Source organism: Malaclemys terrapin, chromosome 10 (genome assembly GCF_027887155.1).
Source record: "Malaclemys terrapin pileata isolate rMalTer1 chromosome 10, rMalTer1.hap1, whole genome shotgun sequence".
Classification (NCBI taxonomy): domain Eukaryota; kingdom Metazoa; phylum Chordata; order Testudines; family Emydidae; genus Malaclemys; species Malaclemys terrapin.
In genome coordinates this window covers 49,030,664-49,056,147 of record NC_071514.1, presented here as the reverse complement: position 1 = coordinate 49,056,147, position 25,484 = coordinate 49,030,664, and the positions used below count along the sequence as shown (strand labels likewise).

The 25,484-nt window shown below is 42.7% G+C and overlaps 2 protein-coding genes across 9 annotated transcripts in view; one reads left to right on the top strand and one right to left on the bottom strand.

Annotated features, from left to right (window-relative positions):
* IFT140 (intraflagellar transport 140) overlaps positions 1-25,484 on the bottom strand; it is a 228,629-nt gene that overhangs the window by 49,415 nt on the left and 153,730 nt on the right. The window lies entirely within an intron of this gene.
* The window catches only part of TMEM204 (transmembrane protein 204), an 80,491-nt gene that overhangs the window by 10,411 nt on the left and 44,596 nt on the right, over positions 1-25,484 (top strand). For 2 of the 3 annotated variants that reach the window (XM_054041961.1, XM_054041959.1), the window contains exon 2: positions 10,165-10,320. The exons of the other annotated variant lie outside the window; for it this stretch is intronic. In XM_054041961.1, coding sequence (XP_053897936.1) covers positions 10,165-10,320 — 156 coding nt within the window. The remainder of the gene's footprint in view (positions 1-10,164; positions 10,321-25,484) is intronic. 3 annotated transcript variants of the gene reach the window in all.

The following is a 25,484-nucleotide window of genomic DNA, read 5'->3' as shown; positions in this document are numbered from 1 at the left end:
CCGCCCCCAGATATCATAGGATCTAATGGCTAGAACAATGGACTGGGAGTTAGGGGTCTAACGGATAGAGTCACAGGTCTAATTCTGGCTCTGCCAATGACTTGCTGTGAACTTGCATAATTAGTCACTTCACCTCTTTCTGTTTCTGTTTCTTACCCTTTTTCTTGTCTATTTAGGCTGTAAACAATTTGGGCAGGGACCCTCTCTCACTATGTGTTTGTACAGTGCCCTGCATAATGGGGCCCTGATCTTGTTTAGGGTTACTAGATGCTACTATAATGTAAATAATTTCATCTAAAAAATCTATGTTAAACGAACATTAAAGTTGCAAAGTCAAGCACTCAAAAATTAGGAATTGTGAAAATTAAGGTTGTCCATGCAACCTTAATTTGGCCCACTTGTGATTATGCATTATGATAAAGTCTTTAATTACATGATCACACACTGATTTTCCCCCCAAAGGATTCCTTTTTCATTCAGTGAATTCAGTATTTTTCTTTATCCTTCAGATTAAGTGTGTGGCCCCATTCCTTATTTAATACACACCATACAAACCCTGCACTGAATAAAAAATTAATTTCCTCATGAGTGTTTCATATAGGGGTCTCATCACAGCACCGTAGCTCTTCACAAACATTAATATATATATCTTCACAACACCTCTATGAGATGAGGTGATATTACTGTCTCCATTTTACTGGTGGGGAACTGAGACTGAAAGAGATTAAGCCCAAAATTGTAAAAAATGTCCACTAATTTTGGTTGCTCAACTTGGAACACCTAGGGTATGAGTCGAAAGAGTATCTAGCATTTTTATAGGACTTCATATGTTCAATGCCACTTTCCGCAGCTCCCATTAGCTGGGAACCATGAACCGTGGCCACAGGGAGCTGAGGGGCTCCATGCCTGCAGATGCTCCAGGTAAACAAAATGACAATGTATTAGATATTCAATTCAATGATTCCATAGAATTTTAAATCATCAAATTTTGGTGTAGACCTGTTTATAAGCCGACCCCCACTCTTTGATGCATCACTTTTTTACCAAAATTATTCGGCTTATGAACGAGCATATACGGTACTATTCTGACCTTGATAAGTCAATGTAGAGAACAGAAAGAAAGAAAAAAAAATCAGCACAATCTGATTTTTAAATCAGATCATTCTGCCTCATTATTTCAGAACACTGCAAAATTACTGTCTAATATGACTAACCTACAATTGCAGAGCACAAATATCTCAGGGGATATCATAAACAAACAAAACTGCTGCTCAAGAATAGCAAAACCAAACCAACATTTCATAATCCAGATGGTTAGGGAAATGAGGGAGGCGATGAGGAATTTGAGTTGGTTTCATCCTTGGAGTTTGGGTGCTAAACACAGACTGCACTAATCCTGAACTGATCCTTGCAATTGAAACAAAGCAGCTTTGACCATTTCATTAGCTTACTCTACTCTGGCCTATAGGAGACCCAAGTCTGATTTTGTATTAATTCCATTCCTCTCTGATAGTAAATTCAGAAAAATGAGTGGGAGCACTTCGCATTGCTCAGCAGCGACCCCCTTACGCTGATTTTGGAGCCATTCAATGCCTATCACAATAGAGTCCTGTTTAGTCCTCATTGACCAAGTGGACAGTGGCTGTTAAATGGGATCTTAGAGAATGTAGGAGAGGGGAGGAACAGGGAGATTCTCAGGACTCTGCCAGGGATGCACTGGACTGATGTCAATCACAATTCACATGGTAGCAGGATGCAGAAAGCTATAAAGATGCGATCTTGGTAGCAGAGTGATGAACTCCTTATATGATGTCCAGTCCAATTTCTGATTAGCTTTCAGTCTAGTGTTTGATTGGCTCTTAGTCTGCTCCCCTAACCATTGGAAATTTCTTCAAACAGTTAACATCAATGGCAGGGTATCAGGGTTCCCTCCCCACTCTGAGCTCTGGGGTACAGATGTGGGGACCTGCATTAAGGACCCCCTAAGCTTATATTTCACCAGCTTAGGTTAAAAACTTCCCCAAGGCACAAATTCCTTTCCTTGTCCTTGGATGGTATTGCTGCCACCACCAAGTGATTTAAACAAACATTCAGGGAGGGGCCACTTGGAGCCCTATCCCCTCCAAAATATCCTCCCAAGTCTCTTCACCCCCTTTCCTGGGGAGGCTTGAGAATAATATATCAACCAATAGGTTAACAAAGCGAGCACAGACCAAATCCTGGTTTTTAGGACACTGAAAATCAATCAGGTTTTTAAAAGAAGAATTTTAATTTAATATATAAAAAAAGTAAAAGAATCACACCTGCAAAATCAGGATGGAAGATAACTTTACAGGGTAAATACAAAGATTTAAAACACAGAGGATTCCCCTCTGACTCTGCTTCCCAGTTACAAAACAGGAATAAAATTACCTCTTAGCATAGGGAAAATTCACAAGCTAAAACAAAAGATAATCAAACACATTTCCTTGCTATTAGTTACAATTTCTGTAATTTTAGATGTACAGTATCATTTCAGGATCTTGTTAGGAGCTGGTTTACCTGCTTGGTCTCTCTCTTTGTCCTGAGACGGAACCAACAAAGAGAGCACAAACAACCCCCCCCCCCATTTGAAAGTATCTTCTTTTCCCATTGGTCCTTCTGATCAGGTGCCAACTAGGTTAATTGAACTGATTAACCCCTTACAGGTAAGGGGATTCTGTACCTCTGGCCAGGAGGGATTTTATGTTACTGCATACATAAGGGTTGTTACCCTTCCCTTTATATTTATGACACAGGGCCATATCAGCAGTGAGTTCAGAACAAAAGAAATGGGATGCCCAAAATACATTTGTCATCCCGACAACCTTAGACAATAGATTTCAGAAGTTAATAGTTATCACAAATGCCACCAGTTTGTGAGAACATTAAAGTCCTGCGAACCTCATGTTTCAGGAATCATGGCTTATACAAATCCTCCTGAAAAACTGATAATATGTAGGGGTTACAACGAGGCTATTGGTGGGATCACAGCTATAGCAAACATATTAGAAAAGACAGAAGAGTTTGTAATAGTCAAAGCAACAAGTTCTAAACTCATGGTTATTATAAAATCCTCCATGCAGAAGTTGTCAGAGTTTACAATTGAAATGAACTATCACTGAGTCATGGCTATTATAAAATTTAAACGAGAAGCAGAAAGTTTATAAAGCTCATGAACTGAACATTTCAAGCTTCACAGTTGTTACAAATGCTCAGCATAGAAGCCAAGCTTTATGAAAGATGTGAACTAGTTATTTCTTGGTTGACAGATAATACACACAGAAGAAGCATTATGGCTTGCCCTCCCTTAGTGTTACTGATGGGGGAAGGCATCTTTAAAATCTCCTAACTGAGGCTGTGAGGGGATGCACTGAATACCATGGTAGCCTAGTCAGACTTCTTCCGTGACGTGCCCCACTTTTTGGGGTGTATTGACTATCTCGTAGAGTCCAAGAGTCTGAGTCTGGGGTTACACAAGAACAACAACCCTGGGCAGAATCAAGCCGAATGAAGGTTAGAATGACCATTCACTGGAGGAGAAGACAACAGTTTAAAGAGTCGTATTTCTACACGGAAAGCTATTACAAATGCCACAGAGAAGCAACAGAGTTTATAAAGGCGGTTTGCTACTATTTTTGCTTTAGTTATTAGTGAAGAGGGAATCATTACAGTTCTAGAAGAATTCTAAAAATCAGGCTACATCATACAATGGAACTATTAGGGGCACAAACAATTGTATCATAATATGAAGTACGGAAAGGTACTGAACTGTTGTCACAGCATAGATTTTAAAGTCATTGCACTGGCATATTTCATGAAATCATGACAGTTATTTCCTCCTTTATTCTATGCTCTCCCTTCATCATCTTACTGGGGTTCCATCCTGAACCACATTTGACCTTCCTTTTAATATACAAACCATTGGTTATATTTCTATACTTCTTTGTACAGCTTATTATATTGGCTGGATTGGCATTCCTAAACTCAGAGCTATTATAAACTGTGTGAAGAAAACAAGAGCTTGTAATGTCTGCAAAACAGCTATTTTTGTGTTCAAGGCTACTACAAACTCCCCAGCTGTCAAGAGCATATAATAATCATGAACCAATTATTCCTGGGCTCACGGTTACTACAAATTCTGCAGGAAGCTGATGGAGTTAGTCATGGTTGGAAACTGGCTAAGTCTGGACTCCTTGCTATAATAATTTCTGTGGTGAAGCCAGGGCCATCTTTACCCATACACAAACTACGCAGCTGAGTAGGGCACCAGGAAATTTGGGGCACCAAATTTCCCGGTGCCCTATGCAGATACATGCTGCTCCAGCGGCCAGCCCGATCCCCCAGCCGGCTGAGCCAGCCAGGAAAGCTGCCCCCACCCCTGCTCTGCCCCTGCCCCTCCTCCACCACTGCCCTGCCTCTTCCCACCCCCACTCCACCCCTTCCCCTGAGCTACGTCTCAGGGGACTGCAGCAGGCATCGGGCGTGTCCCACACTCAACAGGCGGCGGGAAGTGGAGCGACCCGGCCCCAGCTTGCTCCGCTCCGCTGGCTCCCAGCTGCACCACCGGTGAGTGCTGGGGGGCGGTTCTCCCTCTGCCCCCCAAGTCCCAAAGCTGGGAGCGAGGGGAGCAGAGTGGAGCAGGCTGGGTCTGGGTCACTCCAATTCATGCCACCCTGTGAGTGCAGGGTCGGGGCCACCCTGCAATCACTGGGTGGCAGGAAGTGGAGCGACCCGGCCCCAACCCGCTCCGCTCTGCCAGCTCGTACTGGGGGGCGGTTTTCCCCAAGCCTGCTCCTTCCCCCCGCCCCCCGGAGGCTTGGGGCCAGCCCCCCCCCATGGGAGGGGGCTGCGTAGGGCACCAAAATGTCTAGGGACAGCCCTGGGTGAAGCCAAAAGAACTTACAATAGACATAAAAAACTATGAACCTAGTAACAGCAAATATAAATAAGTCATGAATGACAGAGTTTATTAAGACAAAATTGTGGTGTTTCGATCCTCATGGGTAGGGCTCTGTGTTTGTCATGGAGGTCGGTGACTTTCCGTGACCTCTGCGACTTCTGCAGCAGCCAGTGTGGCTGACCCCAGGGCTGCGCAAGCAGCTGGCTCCACAGCCAGCTGCTCAGGTGGCCCCAGGGACAGCCACACCAGCCACTGTTGGAGCGGCTCTGCAACCAGCTGCTCAGGCAGCCCTGCAGCCAGTCACACCAGCCGCTTCTGGAGCGGCCCTGGGGCCAGCCACACCGGCCACTGCTCAGACAGCCCTGTGCAGCTGGCCCCAGGGACTGCCTGAGCAGTGGTCCCGGGAGCAGCCAGAAGAGCGGTGGGTGGGCAGCCCCCGGCAGCGGTCCCAGGATGGCCAAAGCCGCCGCTGCTCAGCTGCCCCTGGCCCCCCCACAGCAGCACCTCTCCCCCTCCACCCCCAAGATTTAATCAGGGGTATTTATAGTATAAGTCATGGACAGATCATGGGCCATGAATTTTTATTTTCTGCCTGTGATCTGTCCATGACTTTTATAAAATATATCCATGACTAAATCATAGCCTTACTCATGGCATTACAAATACCAGGGATGTGCAATAGGAGTTTACAAAATCTAGCAATCTGGTATTTCTCAGACCGTGGTTAGTACACATTCCAAGGACAAGCCAGCAGAATTTATTACATGTGAACTAAGTACCCTCTGGATTCAGTGGTATAGTTAGACAAAGGACTTTAATAATAATGGTTGTGAATTGGCTGTTTCTAGATACAGTTATTACAAACTCATCAGACAAGCTAAAGGCCTTTATAATATTATAAAAGGCTATTTCTCAGAAAGCCACAGTCTACACTTATGATATAGGTATGACACTTTCAACATTCATCAAGTTTTACTGATGTTTGTAAAGCCTAGCAGGTGCCTGATGATCGTTCATGTCCCAAAGCACTTCATGACACTTCATGTTCACTGTGGGGAGACTGCTTAGTGCTCCCACTACTAAGGAATTGCACTTTCAAAATTAGCACTGAGTCTTACCATAAAATTTACTCTATGACTGGTCCTTACTTTCAGAAGTAAGTTCCTCTGCTTTCAGAAATGGATTAATCAGGAAAACCAAAACTATATGTGTTTAGGGCTATATCCTGCTAACCTCTTACTGAACTGGCTCATTTCAATGGTACTCCAAGATGTAAGGTTATCCAGCGTGAGTAAGGCTGGCAGTATATGGCTCTTAACATCTAACGCTAACATGTCAGCAATCAATTGTATATTACTTACTGTACAGGGAGTTAAAGGTGACCTACATGGGAAAAATTGGGTTCATGCATTTTTATAACTCAAAAGAAGACCTAAATGGCTTTTTATATTTTTTTTTTTAATTTTTTATTTGTCTTACAAATACCAAAAATATTAAGTCTTCTCTTCCTTATTTTGCTGGAAGTCTTCTTGGAGGATCAGGGAACTGGCTGGGAGCTTTCTCAGACTATGACTGAAGTTGCAGGGTGCTGAATCCTTAGCAAAGATGTAAGGCATTTGGATTAAATAGATGTTGATAAATAATCAAACAAAAACAAAATTTTAAATATTCTGACTAAATCAGAATATTTTCCTTCTCAATCGCTTGGCTTTCACTTCCTTAGTACTTGTGCTATTAGTTCTCCAATCCATGGATTCTTCCAGGAAAAACAAGATAGACGAGATCATAGGTGCCGACTCCATGGGTGCTCCAGGGCTGGAAAAAAATGAGTGGGCGCTTTGCACCCACCAGCAGCCAGCTCCTCCATCTCCCCCCGCAGCGTCTCCTACCTGCCAGCACCCCGCCGATCAACTCCTCCCACTCCCTCCCAGTGCCTCCTGCCCACAGCGATCAGCTGTTCTGTGGTGTGCAGGAGTCACTGAGAACGGACGCACTGCTGCCCCTTTCCCTTGGCCGCCCCAGGCACCTGTTTCCTTCGCTGGTGCCTGGAGCCGGCCCTGGGTGGGATCCACATACCTCCCTTGCTAGGGTGTGCTAAGGGTAGAGGGCAGAACTGGGCGGAAAGAGGTGGGTATGACAGGTTTGGTCACACAGACCCCCTTGGGACTGTCACCTGACATGCTGGAATTACCTCTGAGCCCGTTTCCCTGACAGCTTGGGACTCCAGAACCCTGCCTTGTTGAGCCAGACATGCTAGCTTACTGCAACACACACCCAGGTCTGGTCCACGCCTCCACAGCTGCAGACTTTAACCAAAAACTGCTCAGCTGGTCTATCTCCAGCACCCCAGACACCCAGTTCCCAATAGGATCCAAACTCCAAATAAATTAGTTTTACTCAGTGTAAAGCTTATACAGGGTAAACTCAAACTGTCCACCCTCTATAAGACTGATAAAGAGATATGCACAGCTGCTTGTTCTCCCAGGTATTAATCACTTACTCTGGGTTAAATAATAAACAAAAGTGATTTTATTAAGTATAAAAAGTAGGATTTAAGTAGTTTCAAGTAATAACAGGCAGAACAAAGTAAGTTACCAAGCAAAATAAAACAAAACATGCAAGTCTAAGCCTAATACATTAAGAAATTGTTTACAGGCAAAATCTCACCCTCAGAGATGTTCCAATAAGCTTCTTTCACAGACTAGACTCCTACCTAGCCTGGACCCAATCCTTTCCCCGGTACAGTTCTTGTTAGTTCCAGCTCAGGTGGTAACTAGGGGATTTCTCATGACTGGCAGCCCCTCTGTTCTGTTCCACCTCCTTTTATAGCTTTGGCACAAAGCGGGAATCTTTTGTCTTTCTGGGACCCCACCCCGCCTTCTAAATGGAAAAGTACCAGATTTAAGATGGATTTCATTACCAGGTGACATTGTCCCATGTCCTGTGAGACCCCAGCCTTCATTCTTCCTGGGCTGGCCCGCATGCACCCAGAAAGGCTTGCAAGAAAAAAGACCATTTACAACCAATTGTTCTAGTCAATGGGAGCCATCAAGCTTCCAAACCACCATTAATGGCCCACACTTTGCATAATTACAATAGGACCTCAGAGTTATATTTCATATTTCTAGCTTCAGATACAAGAATGATATATGCATACAAATAGGATGAACACAGTCAGTAGATTATAAGCTTTGTAATGATACCTTACAAGAGACCTTTTGCATAAAGCATATTCCAGTTACATCATATTCACACTTACAAGCATATTTCCATAAAACATATGGAGTGCAATGTCACAGTGGGGAAGAGGCAGGGTGAGGGTGAAGGGGGGCGGGAAGAGGCAGAGTGAGGTAGGGGTTTGGAGGAAGGGGTGGAGTATGGGTGGGACCTGGGGCAGAGTGAGGGTTGAGCACCCCCAGGGCAAGAGGAAGCTAGCACCTGTGGACAAGATCTCCCTTTCTAATAAAAACAAACTAATAGGAAAAAAACCTTACACAACCCAAAAAACTACCCCATTTGTGGGTTAAACTCTTTTGTGTCTTCTTTATATGATATTAATAAACAAAGAGGCACAAACTCACTTTTTCACTGTGCAGGTTACCTTTATGTCTTTTGACAGGTTTATTCCCTTCTTGGGCATTCATTTAAGGGTTTCACTATATTTCTTAATATATTTTGGTATGCACCTGTTTTTTTAAACACAACTTATGCCTTTCACAGAAGTTCATGTTTGAATGGACTCCACTAAGTATTGTTAGTTCTCAACAAATTTCCTAGTTTCATTCCATAGTAATATAGAGTATTGGCACCAAACATCACATTTACTTGTCAGAACCCAATAAATAATTGGTGAGACCTGGGAACAAGCCACTGCAAAATCATGGAATCTTGTTACCAAAAAAGCCTGGGAAAATGTAACAGGGTGTAACAATAGCTGAGAATTAACCCTTCCGTGACATTTTCATCACATAGGAAATCTCAGATCCTAGTATCTCATGCACTCACACTGTCCATCCATAATCAACTATGTCACCTTTGACAATTCTGGTGAAGATTTGCATTCATTGCCAGTGTAAACATTTTCCTTTCCAAAGTGTGGCCATTTACATGGCAAGCCCTTCCTACTTCAGAGTAGCAGTGGCATATTAGGCAAGGGATGTTGTGTTGGCACAATGACATTTATAAAGCCCACCGTTAGCTAGAAAGGAAGGAAAAAGATGAAAACAGGACATCCATCATGTTAACAGAAAAATAAGAAGAAAAACATCATCAACCTGACTAAAAGTAGTAAACTTTGCAATGAATACAGTCTATTCAGTAACCAGCTAGGAAATGTGTTCATTTCTATTAAGTACCTATCCTGGCCTCCAAATATTTATTTCCATGATTAATTCTATATTTGTGCTGTGTGTTGTAATATGTAAATATTACAATACTGGACAGTACAACTATAGATATAACTGTATACACATATCAATGACTGGACACAACATGTGTACAGTGTATTACAAGAAAACTGCAACAACCCCACAAATAACTGCCCCTTTACCCTCAACTGATTCCCTACTCAAACATCCAGAAAAAGAGGAGTTTTGCAATGTGCCTGGTAAAGTAACAAATCTGGGCTCTGACAGACTAGGACAGGGAGTAAATTTTAGTAGTTGAGAATCTCTCCCATAATCCCCTACCTGTAGCTCCCACTTAAACAAGGGAGATGCAGGCTTTAGCTCATCAGTTGGTCTCAAATGCAACATTATTATACTGGGAGAAAGACAATGAGTTCAAAGCAGTAGGTTTGCCTTGGGAGTTATTATTATTTGTATTACAGACATTGTGCTAGGTGCTGTACAAACACAGAACAAAAAGATGGTCCCTGCCCCAAAGAGTTTGTGCTTATAAGTATGGATAAAGCAACCAGAAGGACAAATGTTTATTCTTTTTTGGAAGGCTATCCCTGAAAACAAGGCTATCTGCTTTATACAAGGGCTGTCTGCACTGAACAGATTATGACAGATTTCTGTGTAACTGAAAGGCAACCTGTTCTTAGATAGCTTAATCATGAATGCAGATCAGAGTAAGAGTTTGTTATAAATTGGGATAAAATTAGCAGATATGCAGTTTCTGAAGCATTCTTTCAGGATCTGGCAACTCTGCCACGGCTTCTCGGTGGGGCATTGCTTTTCAACCCCCAAGATTTTATTTTAAGATGATGCTCTTACTCGGTCTTTGTGTGTCCCCCACAGTGCAGTTTGACATGATGCGGGCCTGTAACCTAATCGCTACCGTCGCCTTGACTGCTGGTCAGCTCATTTTCGTCTTGGGCCTAGTGGAACTGCCTGTTATTTCACAGGATGTCCAGTGGTGGGAGGAAGCCATAGCTGCTGTGTTCCAACTTGCCAGTAAGTACCTCTTTTTGCACACGGAGAACGACCTGGTAAATCCTATCTAGATCAGGACAGGCAGAGTATTCTGCTTTACAAATTTTTTAGAATAAACAGAACAGCAATAGGGTTTGAATTCCAAAGTAGATCTCGTCAGATGTTTTCTATCCCTCAATAGCGCTCTCTTAATATTAGCCCACTGATTTACGAGCTTCTGCAGAACACAAACAGGAGATTATTTCTGGAATAGATCTGAATAAATCCTCAGTCAACCAAGAAAACAAGCCACTGTGTAGCTCTCATTAGTAAAGAAGGCACAACACAAGGAAACACAGTGGAAGCCAAACCTCAAGATTTAATAGGACTAAGAATACCAGAGGGACTATAGAGAAGAGTAAAGATAGGACAGAATGAATTTCTGCAGTCATACTGCAGTGTGATTATATGCCTTTACTTGACTGAATTTTAGTCCAGGGAGATCTGCAAGATTGCAATGAGTGGGAATGACTAGTAAATAAAACTACAAACTGCAGAATGAAACACTATGGAAACACTGACAGTTATAAATGAAATTCCCACAGTAATTCTCATGGATAATAACTGTATACAGAATCCAGTGGGGGAAAGGAGGAAATGGTTTCATCTCTACTCCACAGTGAAACCACTGGCATCAAATCATAAACATTTTACATTAATCCCTTCCTTTACTACACAAGTCAGTCAAGATATCCATGCAAAGAACAGTCATTGAATAGGAGTTCCATACACAAAGGGCTTGCAGGATTGGGTCCAAAATGTATAATTAAATGGAAAAAAACATGGTGATGTAATATTAATGCATGTTAAGGTCAGAGCCCGATTCTTTACTTCAGTTTAAATCTCACAGCAATGCCTTTGCAGTGCCACTGGTGAAGGATAGCTGAGACACCCGTTCAAGACTACTGGGATTCAAAGGCCCAATAAGGAGAAGGGACTGTATGATACACAAAGAGACATATTAGTTTAAGCTGTAATACACTCAGTTTCTGAGTCCAGTGGGACCCCATGCATTGGTGCAACACTGCCAGGATCCAAAACTGCAGCCTTAGCAGAGCAAGATCTGCACACAGCCTCTTCTTGTGAGCTCAGCAGCACAGCACACTGCTTTTACCTTTGGATGCCTTTTGTCCAATTCTTTCTTCCCTTTGGTGTGGGGTCTGCCTTTCTCTCCCTCTCTCCCCTCCTCTCTGAAGCTCAGCATGCCTGTTTTCCACAGACAGGAAATGCATTCTGGCTCTGTTTAGATTTGTTGTTTCATTGACAAACAGTCCAGTGGACAGCCATGTGCCTTTCTTCTATCAAGGCTGCTAATTTTAGACTGGGCTTTTTTTTTTTTTTTCCTGTGTTGGAGTCTGTTTTAAATACAGTCAGAGAGAGACTGAAGGGCGCCAGGATATCCCGACACAGGAGAAGGAAATGCCTGCTATTACCTGTTATGCAAGCTGAACCTTGAAATCCCCAGTGCTGGGAGGGGAAAAGGGAGGAAAGCCAGAGTCAGAATGATTAACAAAATGCTAATGAGAACAGTGAAAGAAAAAACAAATGAACTCCTGGACTCAACTGTCTATACTCAAAGGTGTGAAAAGAGGGAATCTGGCAGCTAGTGACACTGTTACAAAGAAAGACCATCGGCTGTTTGAATCAGACGGCTCCTGTTTGCAGAGGTGATGCAATGAGTCTCATAGGAAGATAGAAAGGGGAGCAAGGTCAACTGTCAGATATATTGCTCTCCACTAGATGAACCTTCATTGTTACCTGGATGTTTTCTCTCAGTCTTGCAATGAGTTACAGGAGACCCATTTAAAATCTTATTCACTTCATGAAGTTTTATGTTTAAAATAATTCTCTCCAGGCCATACAGTTGATATATTCTCGCATGAACACATTTAGATAAAAAAGGAGAGAGATGTAAACTTCCACTACCCCACCCAAAGATCAACTTTCTACCAGTAGCTCTCACTCTTTCTCAAGGATGATGAGGGATGGCTGGGAGTGAAGGAAGTCAGTCTGACTATTCATGTTAATCTCGATCCTGGGATGAGGCATTAGGAGTGTGGTATCTGAGGAGGTCCTTTCCTCCTTTGTACCCCTGGCACCTAATGTGTTCCTTCCACTATCAAGAAACTCAAGTTGACCACAAAAATCTCACCTGCCAAGTCTCCTGGATTAAGCCCAGAGTACACAACATTAAACATCATGACCAATGTGTTATTTCTATTTTTTTTTATACCAATGTACACATTCATAGTGTGAGTGGGACCAAAAGTTCAGCTGATTGGACAAAATACACTGCTAGATCTAAGACATCAGGAGTGTTTTGTTTGTTTTCTGATGGGAGACGGGATCTTTTCCACTGGGAAACTACAGGCAATAGTTTGTAGCCAATTCTATGTTCCAGAGGGAGAACCTCCCAGAAGGTTTCAGCGTAAACTAGCAAGTCCATAAAGAAGGGCAGACACATAAGAAGAGAACAGTGGATATGAAACATGTATTTATAAGAACTTTCTACACAAAACATAGTCAAATGAGGACTGTGGAGTTTCATTCACACTGTGGAATTCTGCCCCCTTCATTTCTGATATGACATTTGTCTTGGTTCAGCATGACATTTTGATTACAAAATTAGAAAGATTTAAAATTAGCATGGTGCACATTAAATGGTTTAAAAGATAGCTAACTGATAGGTCTCAAAATGTAATTCTAAATGGGGAATCATCATTGAATGGGTGTGTTTCTAGTGGGATCCTGCAGGGATCTGTTCTTGGCTCTTATGCGATTTAAACTTTCTATTAATGACCTGGAAGAAAACAATCATCACTGATAAATTTTGCAGAGGACACAAAAATTTGGGGAGTGGTAAATAATGAAGGTATCAGTGACTTGTCCTCGTGTGATCTGGATCACTTGCTAAGCTGGGCTCAAGCAAACAATGTGTGTTTTAACACAGCTAAATATAAATGTATACATCTAGGAACAAAGAATGTAGGCCATACCTACACAATGGGGATGCTACCCTGGGAAGCAATGATCTGAAAAAGATTTGGGAATTGTGGTGGATAATCAGCTGAACATGAGCTCTCAGTGCGGCGCTGTGGCCAAAATGGCCAATACAATCCTTGGATGCATAAACAGGGGAATCTCAAGGAGTAGAGAGATTATTTTACCTCTGCATTTGGCCCTGGTGCTGGAATACTGCTGCAACACTCTATCCAGTTCTGGGGCCCACAATTCAAGAAGAATGTGGTTCAGACACAAGCCACAAGATGGATAAAAAGATCTTTCACAATCTTTCCTCCTGCAGTGCACCAGCAAGGGCTCCACGGACCACTAGTGATCACTGGCAGATTTATTAATTTTTTTTTAACAATAGTCTTCAGTCTGTTGGTGATCACCAGTGTTGGTTGTTTTCACCCTGAATACCATCCTAGCAACATAGCATGTGCACTATGCTATGGTTTCCTATTATTATTGTGATCTGAGAAGTCATTTTTATTACAGAAAACTGTGAGTTTCAAATGTTGTCATACTCTATAGGCCCCCAATCACAACTTCTGCCTTGACAACACAAACATCTCTGATCAACATGCACCTCACCAGCACTCATGACGGATCCCAGCCCTGTTTCTTTTTTATTTCTGCCACCTGCATGAGCATTTGACAGTCATTCAAAAGGATGACCCTCTGACAGAAAATAAAGCCCTAGGAAGCAGGGAGGAAGGAAACGAGAGAGGAAGCAGTACTCCAGTGGCTGTACTAGGATTCACACAGCTCCAAAACCTAATAACTCGCAGTTCACAGGAAAGAAAGCTGTTTGCTTTGGAAAAGTTATGTGGTGAAAATGGAACGAGTTTTGTGTGTGGAATTTTGTGTCAACCCTCAGAAATTTCTCTCTAGAAGTTTTTTTCCAAGAAACTGTTACAGCTGCAACATGCTGAATATAAGGGTGGATAAAAAAAATCTCACAGAGTAACAATCCTAATGGGAACTCCTTCAAGTACTAAAATGATAGGTAGCAAAGGGGAATCTATAGAAGATTAACCTACTAGGAACACAAGAACCGCTATATTAGATCAAACCCAAGGTCCATCTAGCCAAGCATCCTTTCTCTCACAGTTACTAGTATCAGCTGCTTCAGAGGACGATGCAAGAACCCCACAATTGGCACGTGTGGGATTATCTGCTCCCCACATTAGGTTTAATCCTGCTCTCCAAGTATATGCTACACTGCATTGTAAACCCAGATTTGTGGGAAACATGCTTGTGGAGTCATGTTTCCATGCATTCACACTGCACTGTAAACTTGGGTTTACAATTCCTGGACCCGGGGCGCACAACCGTGCTAAAGTGTCCATACTGCACAATGCAGACTTCCTGATTCACATCTGTGGCTTGAGCTGCATCCACACCACAAAGTGACAGGGCTTGGACCCCAGTCACAGCAGGACTTAGGCTCAGACCCACCCTCCTGGGTGTGTCCACAGGCCCAGGTCTTGAGGGCTTATTGACCTGACTCAGAAAGCTTTGTGCATGGACAGTAGGGCAGGGTTGAGCTTAAATCTGAGTCAGAGCCTGGGTTTACAATGCAGCATAGACATACCCCAATAGTAAGAGATTGGCTTAAACTGTAAACATGAGGTTTAATTTTTTTTCTTATTAAATTACGATCACTCTGGATATTCTTGAGATCCATATAAATGTCCAGCCCCTATACTGAAGACAATAAGAAGCCTTCTGTCTCTGCTTGGCTTGCCATTTATAGCCAAACACCTTATTACACCTTTCCCTTGAATTTCAAGCCTTGATTTCTAACTGTCTGCACCTTGTGTCTTTTGGCTGACACCTTGTGTCTTTTAGTGGTAACCGATGGAGACACCCCTGCAGACATACTGTTCACTCTAGTCCCACAATACAGAGTAGGGACGATTGTGCATTGGCAGGGAGATAGAATGGATGAGCTAATGGGATTCTCTATTTCTAACTTCTATACCATTAACCTACATACATCTTAATGCAGTACAGAACAGAACAGTCATCACCGAACAAAGATGAAGATATCAATCATGCAACTAACTGTTCACTTCTCGTCCTTCCACTCATCTCCATGCCTTCATCCGTGTCATGCCTTACTCCTGGAACCCTTCCATGACTGATGTGCAATACCCATCCAAGTACTTATATGGCTCTAATCAGCCTAATATCTGCTTCCATCCTCGCTTCCCTCAAGTCCATCCTTAAAGCAGACTTCTATCAAGATGCCTATAAACCCAATACTTCTGAGGACTAGGGAACAGAATTAAATGAAACACTGTATATAATTTTTAAACCCCCCCCCCCCCCCAAAAGGATGGAACGTGACTTATGCTCAATGCCCTTATTCCTTCACACTTCTCATTACATCTCTGCCCCAATACACCTGTCAGGTGTTTTACTGAAACACTGAAACAGTTCTGATCCTCTGTTTATCAGTATGAAAGAAATATCTTTTTTAAAAAACGCAAAGATACTACAGTCATTTTAAAGTAGTGGGAATAGTTTTAGTTCCAATATTAAAACAATTATTTTTTAAAAAAATCTGATTAAAAGAGCATTTTCAATAATCCTGATACTGGGTCAGACTCTGTTCTCACACTGGTTTCGCATCAACATATTCCACTGATGACAAGGGCATTAACCGCAAGCTACATACCACTATAAGGGAAGGCAGAATCCCAGCCCCCGCTTTTACTAGAATTCCTTCTAAAGGAAGTTATGAGCGAAACAATAAATATTCAACAATATTCATCAAAAAAGGTCAATAGACTAGAATATTGCCAAAGGTTTAGTGAAGGCAAAAGCTATTATTAATCAAAGCAGGAGACACTGATACTATGACAATGTTCTATTCCAGTTACTTTATTATACCAAATGCATCAAATTCCAGAAATATGCCTTTCGGTTAAACAAATGGGTGCACTTTACTTCAGCATTATGGTGCAACAGTATTTTGCACAGCAGCAAAGCACACAGTATGCACATAACCAGATAGTACTCTCGGTCCCATCCTAGAACACCCCTCATCAAATGATTACAGAATAGCCTTTCCCACAGATATGATGCTCCAGTAGAGGCCCAGCAGAAAGCAAAGCAGTCCTTCCCCAGCAAAAAACCCTACCTTCCCACAAGGGTGAATACCTTCCCCAAAGGCCAGGCTGCTACAAGGTGAGCATGATGAATTTAGCACTGTGATTTAGTGAACAGACATACACCTCTACCTCGATATAACGCTGTCCTCGGGAGCCAAAAAATCTTACCGCGTTATAGGTGAAACCGCGTTATATCGAACTTGCTTTGATCTGCTGGAGTGCACAACCCCGCCTCCCCGGAGCACTGCTTTACTGTGTTATATCCGAATTCGTGTTATATCGGGTCGCGTTATATCGGGGTAGAGATGTACCAGATGTTTCAGACAAATCTTGGCTGGCACACATTCTCATTGGTGTAATAACAAGCAAACAAGAGATATCCAGTGTGCAGGATCAAACTGCTCCAATAAACTATGGGGCTCTTTGCTTCAAGAAATATCTAGTCTTTGGAATAGTACTATTCCCTGCAGTACAAAGTTGTCTTGACTTCTGTACAGTGACAATGAAGCCTCCTAGTATGCGCCACAGTATCTCTCACTGAGTATGATCTCTCTTCACACTTCTGCTGCTGAACTCCCACATCTGTAAGCCTAACATCAGTTTCTGGTTACCTTGGTGACTATTACTGTTGATTGAGGATGCTGTAACTCAGCCTGTCAAATACTTACCATAAAAATTTGATTTTAAAGCTCTCTCAACTCACTCACCCTAAACTAATTCACAGAGGTTAGAAACAGTGAACTGTAAGATCTCTCTCAAATAATATTCCTTGCTCTTCCTACATCACACTTTTCTCTGCTCTTAAATGTCAGTTCCTGTGTAGCCTGTGGTAGACTGTACTGACCAGACAGTTTTTACTCTTCAATAGCTCCTATGACTCACTTATGCTCTTTGCCAAGTAAGAATCATTTTCTGAGCTCCCCATCTCCAGACTCCTTCCCATTCAGAACCTGGCATGAAACTGCGAGAAGAGAAAAGGCTGTCATATGATTAGCTGCTGGTCTGAACCAGGGTTCAGGCAAAGGGCCTGTGAAGGGAAACAGTCCTGCTAACCAAAATAGTTTTATTTTAAGCACTGTGAGGAAGCCTTAGTCTTTTTTCCTGATGAATAATCACTCCACAAAATGGAACAGAGGTGCTCACAAAGACTGCTGGTCTAGCCCAGAGCTGCATACCAATTTAGTATTCTAACTTGCCCTAAGTGATCTCAAAGATAGAAGAAAAAATGACAGGTAATAGAATAATATAGATTTGAGTTTGGAAGTAAGTTTACATAGTGGGAAATATGCTTAAGGCATTTCTTTACCTTTCTGAAGTTCCATAAAGCAATGTAAACAGACTATTGCCACTTTCCTGTGTGTAACTGATCAAGGCACAGGATGAAGTGTGTGTCTGGGGAATGCAGCACTCACAAATGCCAGTAAACCTGTAGGTATTTTCCCCAGCAGGTTTGTACCAATGGATCTCATTTTAGGTCAGGAAACTGGAAGTGCTAATCACACAGCATTTCCACACATTAGACATAACAGTACCATAGATACACTGGCATACTGAAGAAGCCACTACACACAAAGCAATGATTGGAAGTTATGCAGCTGCTATACTCAGACTAGAATTATTTATTGTGATATATTTTATCTAAAGTTACAGTAGAGGCAGGTTATTGCTGCCCATATAAGCAATGATCTAAAACTTAGTGAAGTCAATGGAAAGACTACTACTGACTTCAACGGTCTTTGTATCAAGCCCATCATCACCAACTCTGTGCATTATCTATTCAAGGAAAAACTGATTAAGACCAGCCAGACAACTCAGTGATTCACTTATTACAAGGCACCAGAACAGCAAGGGAGATAGATGCCAGGATAATTCTGATACTTCCAGGGCACTCATTGTCTTGTGTGGCCCTGATCTCTAATCAGCATTTCAAAGTCTATCATGCATTCGCTGGGTGAAACTGTTGGTTAACTTATGAACCTTAACTTGTACAGCATGTCGCCTTGTGACATATCGGCAAAACAGGCAACTCATAATCTATGCATCCTTTGTACAGAAAGGAAAAAAGCTTACAAGATTGATCTTTTTCTTCTTCTTCTTCTTCTTTTGTATGACTGGTGTAGAGCAGCAACTACAATTTCACCTGAAGTTGATCAAGCCACATGGCTACATCAGGAGTAGCAGAATTTATTGCAGTAATGCCTCCTTCATATTTATAAATTGGGCGAGACAGATGATATATCATGGTGCACTACTTCCTATTGCAGATGCAAGCATATTTAGAGGAGCTTAGCACAATACAGTTAACTGTGTTTTCTTCTTGATTCCCTTTGGAGTAGTGTTTTCAGTCTTACAATGAAGTATTTAAATCGCTGAGAAATAGCTACTGCTACAATGTGTGTAGTACTGTAAACATGCAAGGTTCTACCACAATTTTAGAAGCCACAGCCATGTGAGGAGGAGAGAGAATGTAAGAATATAAGAATGGCTATACTGGGTCAGACCAAAGGTCCATCTAGCCTAGTATCCTGTCTTCCGACAGTGGCCAATGCCAGATGCTTCAGAGAGACTGAACAGAACAGCAACAGAGGGTCCTGTGGCACCTTTGAGACTAACAGAAGTACTGGGAGCATAAGCTTTCGCGGGTAAGAACCTCACTTCTTCAGATGCAGTCTTGCATCTGAAGAAGTGAGGTTCTTACCCACGAAAGCTTATGCTCCCAGTACTTCTGTTAGTCTCAAAGGTGCCACAGGACCCTCTGTTGCTTTTTACAGATTCAGACTAACACGGCTACCCCTCTGATACTGAACAGAACAGGTAATCATCAAGTGATCCATCCCCTGTTGCCCATTCCCAGCTTCTGGCAAACAGAGGCTAGGGACACCATCCCTGCCCAACTTGGCTAATAGCCGTTGATGGACATATCCTTCATGAGTTTATCTAGTTCTTTTTTGAATCCTGCTGTTGCCTTGGCCTTCACAACATCCTTTGGCAAAGAGTTCCACAGGTTGACTATGCGTTGTGTGAAGAAATATTTCCTTTTGTTTGTTTTAAACCTGCTGCCTATTAAAGAGAGGGCATTACAGCAGCGGGAGGTGTATTGCATGAGTGGCAGTTCCTGGAAGCATCCAGGGTTACTAAGGGAACCATGTGGTGTAACCTTTGAGGAGCCGCATCTAGCATATACTTCCTGGTGTCAGCACCAATCTTCTGCTGGATTGGTTAGACCATGGCCCTGCCTTCTCATGCCCAAGAGCATCTAGGCAAGCATAAGCAGCAGGTTCTGGTTAGCCCTGTTCCGGGCTGAAAGGAAGGGAAAGGGCTTCCTGAACCAATATGCCCCCACCCACAGAATCTGGCCTTAAGTATTATAAACATATATAATGGTACTTTTTATTTACTTATAAAGGCACACTATCAAGTAGTTTAGGCCCAATGTTCTTCCTACTTAAAAGGAACACCAACAAACTTAATTCTAGTCTAGCTTACAAACATCAGTTAAAATAATTTCAGGTCTTATGTGTATTACAGTAGCGTGTACAGGCCCCAACTGAGATGAGAACCCAATTAAGCTAGAACTGTATAAACTCATACTAAGAGACAGTCCCTCCCCCCAAAGAGTTTACAGTTTTAATAGACATAACAAACAAAGGGTGGGAAAAAGAAAGAATTATCATCTCCATTTTACAGACAGGTAAATCAACCTCTAAGAGGTCAGTTTAAAAAAAATGAGGCATGCGTTCCACAAATAATAATGGACCTGATTTTCCTTCCTCACATCAGTATATGTCAGGAGTAACATCACTGAATTCAGAGGAAAATGAGGCTTGTGGTTAAAGCATTAGACTGGGGGACTAAAGCAATGTGGTTTTAATTTCTGGCTGCCACAGCCTTCCTGTGTGCCATTATTATTAACAAAAAATTATTATTAACAAAAAATGCCTTTAAATAAAGCCTTAAAAGCAAAAGTAACAATAAACTAATAAACACCAAAGTCAGCAGAGAATCAAAAGCAATCCAAAAAGGTATTACAAAAAGGGGAGATTAAAGCTATTAAGTATCTATTTTTTAAAAATCTGTATTGCAAACCTAGTTTATTACAATTTTAGAGTTCCATGTGGCATTCTGTGCACACCAAACAATTCCCATCAACTTCAATGGGAGTTTTGAGTGCACAAAGAATACTGGCTGGGGTCTTTACAAGGTTTTCTTCATAGATAAACTTAGAGGTGAAACAGTTATTCTGATGAAGTCAGCATTCTGAGTGTGCTGATCACTATGCAAAAAGTCCACTGCAGGCTGGATCTCAAAATCTTTAGGGGAATAAAGCCATCAAGTGATTGTCATTTTGTACCCCAAACGAGAGAGAAGACTGGAAATTAAAATAAAGACATAGCTTGAATGATCTTAACTATAGGTTTGTCTACATGGCTCCACCATGCAGACTATGGGGGTGTGAGCTGCAGAACACCATAAACTATTGGGTATAACTGCCCTCTGCAGACCCTGCCAGCATAAACTAAAAGATACCTAGTTCACCTTAACACAGTCCCACTTCAACCAGGAGTACATTAACTTGATGTAAGTACCTTTCAGTTCATCCTAACAGGGTAGCCAAAGGGTCTTTTACCCTTGGCGAAATAGGGAAACTGCCTTTCTCTAGCATGCAAAGACTGTTCTGGCAGACTGGGCAAAGGAAATTAATTTGTGATTCAACGGCCATGACAGGCGGTTCAGCAACATGCTGGGGGGTACGGAGAGCATGACAAGGCATTGAAGATGTCCCGGTCACCAACTGCAGCTAAGGAAGTCCCCAGCCGTAACGATTCTTCGTGCCGCTGGAATCTGGCTTCTGTGGCAGAGAGAGTGGGACTGCCTCTGTGCAACGGCTTTCTCACTCAAAAATTTCCTGCACAGGTTTTCTCACAACTCTCATCCTATTAACATAATTTTATCAAACCTTATCATCATTAACATTATATCATTAATCCAAGTCCTGCGGCGATGGGGGCGTAGCAAAGTGACAGGTGGAAATGACCACTGGCAGTTGTAGCCACAATCCTGCACGTAGGCGACCTTGGGATTAGTGGCCATTCAGCTCCGTCTCCGGGGCAGCGGAAAAGTTCGGCAGCATCCTAGGCGACTGAGCAGTGCTTGCTAGGATAGTGATTATTGACAAACGTGATTATTGACACAACTAAATCAGTGTTGGGGCAAAAATAAATAAATAAATAAATAAAGGTGCATCAGGATTGGTTTGATGAGAACAACGAGAACATTTCCAAACTCCTAAGTGACATGCATAAAGCATTTATTGAATGGCAAAATGAATTTACTTCCATCTCAAAGAAAGATTAGTTTAAGTACCTATAGAACAAGGTCCAGTCTGAACTGAGGAGAATGCAGAGTGAGTGGTGGGAGAGGAAAGCTGCATAAGTTCAGCATTATGCAGATACAAAAAAGCAAAGGTGTTCTTTGACTCTCTCAAAGCAGTCTACAGACCATCTAAAACTGGCATAGCCCCCTTGAAGTCGGCAGATGGCACAACCCTCATCAAAGACGAGAAGTGAATTGTACAGAGATGGGCTGAGCACTTCAATAGTCTACTCAATAAACCATGCACAGTTGATCAGCGTGTCCTTAATCATTTACCCAAGAAACCCTCAACCTCCCTCCATCAGTTGAAGAAATTGTGAAAGCCATCAAACAACTGAACTCTGGCAAAGCCTCTGGAAAGGATGGTATTCCAGCAGAACTGTATAAAGTAGCAGGCCCCAAAGCCATCGAGGTGTTTCATGACATCTTGAGTAGCATCTGGGAGGAAGAAGAAATGCCACAAGTCTTCAAAGATGTTATTACTGTATCACTGTTACAAAAGAAAGGCAGCAAAGCTGACTGTGGAAACTATAGAGGCATTGCTCTCCTCTGTACAGCAGTGAAAATACTACCTCACATTCTATTGAACAGACTCATTGCAAACATATCTGAGGAGAATCTGCCAGAAGTGCAGTGTGGTTTCAGACCAGGTTGTAGTACTATGGACATGATCTTTGTCATAAGACAGGTCCAGGAAAAATGCTTAGAGCAGAACATGGACCTGTATGCAGTTTTCAGTGACTTGACCAAAGCTTTAGATACAGTCAACAGAAAGGGTCTATAGGCTATTCAGCATAAACTGGGCTGCCCAAGAAGATTCATATAAATCATCTGTCTGTTCCATGACCACATGACAGTGCAAGTCATTTTCTGGTGTGTTCGAAATCTTGAATGGAGTGAAGTAAGGCTGCATATTTGCTCAACTTGTTCTTTGCTTGTGTTCTCAGCCATGCAACAAGGGACTTGGATCAGGGGATATACATCTGCTATCGACTCGATGGCTGCCTCTTTGATCTTCAAAGACTCAATGCTAAGACCAAGACACTGGAGAGACTTCTCGGTGAGGCACTTTTTGCAGATGACTTTGCCTTGATGGCTCATAGATATGATGACCTTCAGGTCATCGTTGATAGATTTTCTGAAGCATCCCAGATCTTTGGCCTCGCCATCAGTCTCAGGAAGACAGAGGTCTTGTTCCACCCAGCACCTCATTCCAATGCCCCAGTGCCAGCCATCTTCATCCAAGGCACACAGCTGAAAAATATGGATCAGTTCAAGTATTTGGGCAGTACCATCTCAAGTGATGGTTCCCTTGATAAGGAAATTTCCTCCAGAATTAGTAAAGCCAGCCGGCCCTTGGCAGACTCCGAACAGAAGTCCTTAACCAACACAACATTTGTCGCTCCACCAAATTGAAGATCTATAGTGCAGTGGTTCTAACATCTTTCCTGTATGGATCTGAAACGTGGACTCTTTATAGATGTCACATTAAACAGCTTGAGCAATTCACATTCATTCCCTCCACTCAATAATGAGCATTCGCTGGCAGGACAGAGTGACCAATATTAAGGTCTTTGAAAGAGCAAACACAACCAGCATTGAGGAAATATTACTGAGAGCACAACTTAAGGGGACCGGACACGTCATCAGAATGGAAGACCACCATCTTCCAAAACAGATCTGAGTCAGGGCAAAAGAAAGAAGGGTCGTCCATATAAGTGCTTCAAAGATTACTCCTGGGGGAATTCTGCGTATTGCGTGCATAATTAATGACCTGTGCATATTTTTAAATTTTTGCGCAGAAAAAAAGCTTCTGCTGAAATGTTGCTTCAGTTCCGCCTTCTTCCCCACCAGAGGGCACTGTGGCGCAATAACAGTAGCAGCTTCCAGCAGAAAATAACTTCTGCAGTTCCACCTTTTGCCCACCAGAGGGAGCTGTGGCAACAGAACACAGCAGCAGCTCCCAGCCAGCTAGGAAAGAGAAAGAGCCTCCCTTCTTAGCAGCGCCTGTCAGGCCAGGTCAGGAGACAGGGGCTCTGGGGAGACAGATAGCGTAGGGTGCTGGGGCGGGTGTCATCAGACAGGGGCTGATGGGGGGGGAGGACAGATTGGGGCAGGTGCTGAATGGGAGTGGAGGCACAGGGCCACGGGGGGAGGGAGGTGCAGGGCCACATGGTGATGGGGAAGGGGTGCAGAGCTACATAGGGACAGAGGAGTGGCTAGGTGGGGGCACAGAAACACATGAAAATGGGGGAGGGTACAGAGCCACATAGGGACAGGGGAAGGGAATGCTGGGCCACATGGGGATGGGGGGAGTGGGTGTCTGAGTGGGGATGGAGACACATGTGGAGGGGGGTGCAAGGACACATGGGGGCAGGGCTAGATGTGCCTGACTGAAGGGGAGAGGTTAGGGGTCAGCCAGGGTCTGCATGGAGGAAGCTCCCTAACAGTCCCTCCCTACCCCCCAAAAACCTGTTCCATACTTTTTCCATCCATACCCAACAACCCTCCAAGTTCACACTGAGGCTCCTTCCCAGCAATTTACTTCCCTCTCCCTCAGCTTCTCCATTACCCCTGACTCCCCCAAGCCTTTGCACTGCTTCTGAAGGGTGCGGGAAACACGGTTCTGTATTGTAGTTTAAATGAATTATTACTCAGAGTTCTGTATTAATATGCCTAGTAAGGAATCTATTTGTCAAAAAAATTTCCTGTATCTTCTTTGTTTTCTGTATTGTTACAAACATACTTGCAGACAGGTATTTTGAAATAAATGACCAAAAATAATTGAAACTGGTATGATTATATTGTGTTATTTTGATAAATAAAATATGCAGAATTTAAAAATATTGTGTGCAGAATTTTTAATTTTTGGCACAGAATTCCTCTAAGAGTAAAAGATAATCTGAAGAGCAGTCTCCAATGGGCTGGCATCAATCCCAAAGAACTTGAGCAAATGGCTCAGAATAGGACTCACTGGTCTCTGACAAGATCAGCATGTAACAGGTTTGAGCAGAATCGACAAATTCATCTCCAGGCTGCACATGAAAAGTGCCACACAGCTGCATCATCAAACATCATAAATACAGATTTCCCATGCCCTCAGTGTGGCCGGGTTGCATCAGGGTTCGGACTTCGGAGTCATATGCATAGCCATAGATGAGAACTGTGACAATATTGTAATTGTCAGTGATGGACTACCAACAGCAGGGTCTACATGAGGTAGTTACAGTGCAACATTGCAATTCACACCCCCATAGTCTACAAGGTGTTTTAAGTTAAAAGTGGAGGTGAGCAGAGAATTTCATAGAAGCGATTGTGAAAGGACAGAAAACAAGGACAAACTGGGGTTGCCTCACCTAGAAGCAGATCGACTTGAAAGAATACCTTTTTAAAAGCTCTAGAAAAAATATGGGGCCAAATCCATGCTCTATATAACTCCACTGACTTCAGTGGAGTTGCACCAGAGAAAAATTAGTGTCTGAAACTCTTCAATGAAAATAAAACTTATTTGCACAGTGAAAACCTTAACAGCTGTTGCCCGCTACTTTCTAACACTGGGAGATATACTCCCAACTAGTGCTCCCTGTGAGGGATATGTATCTAGTGACGGCATCTCCAATCACTTCTAGGATGACTTTATATACAATA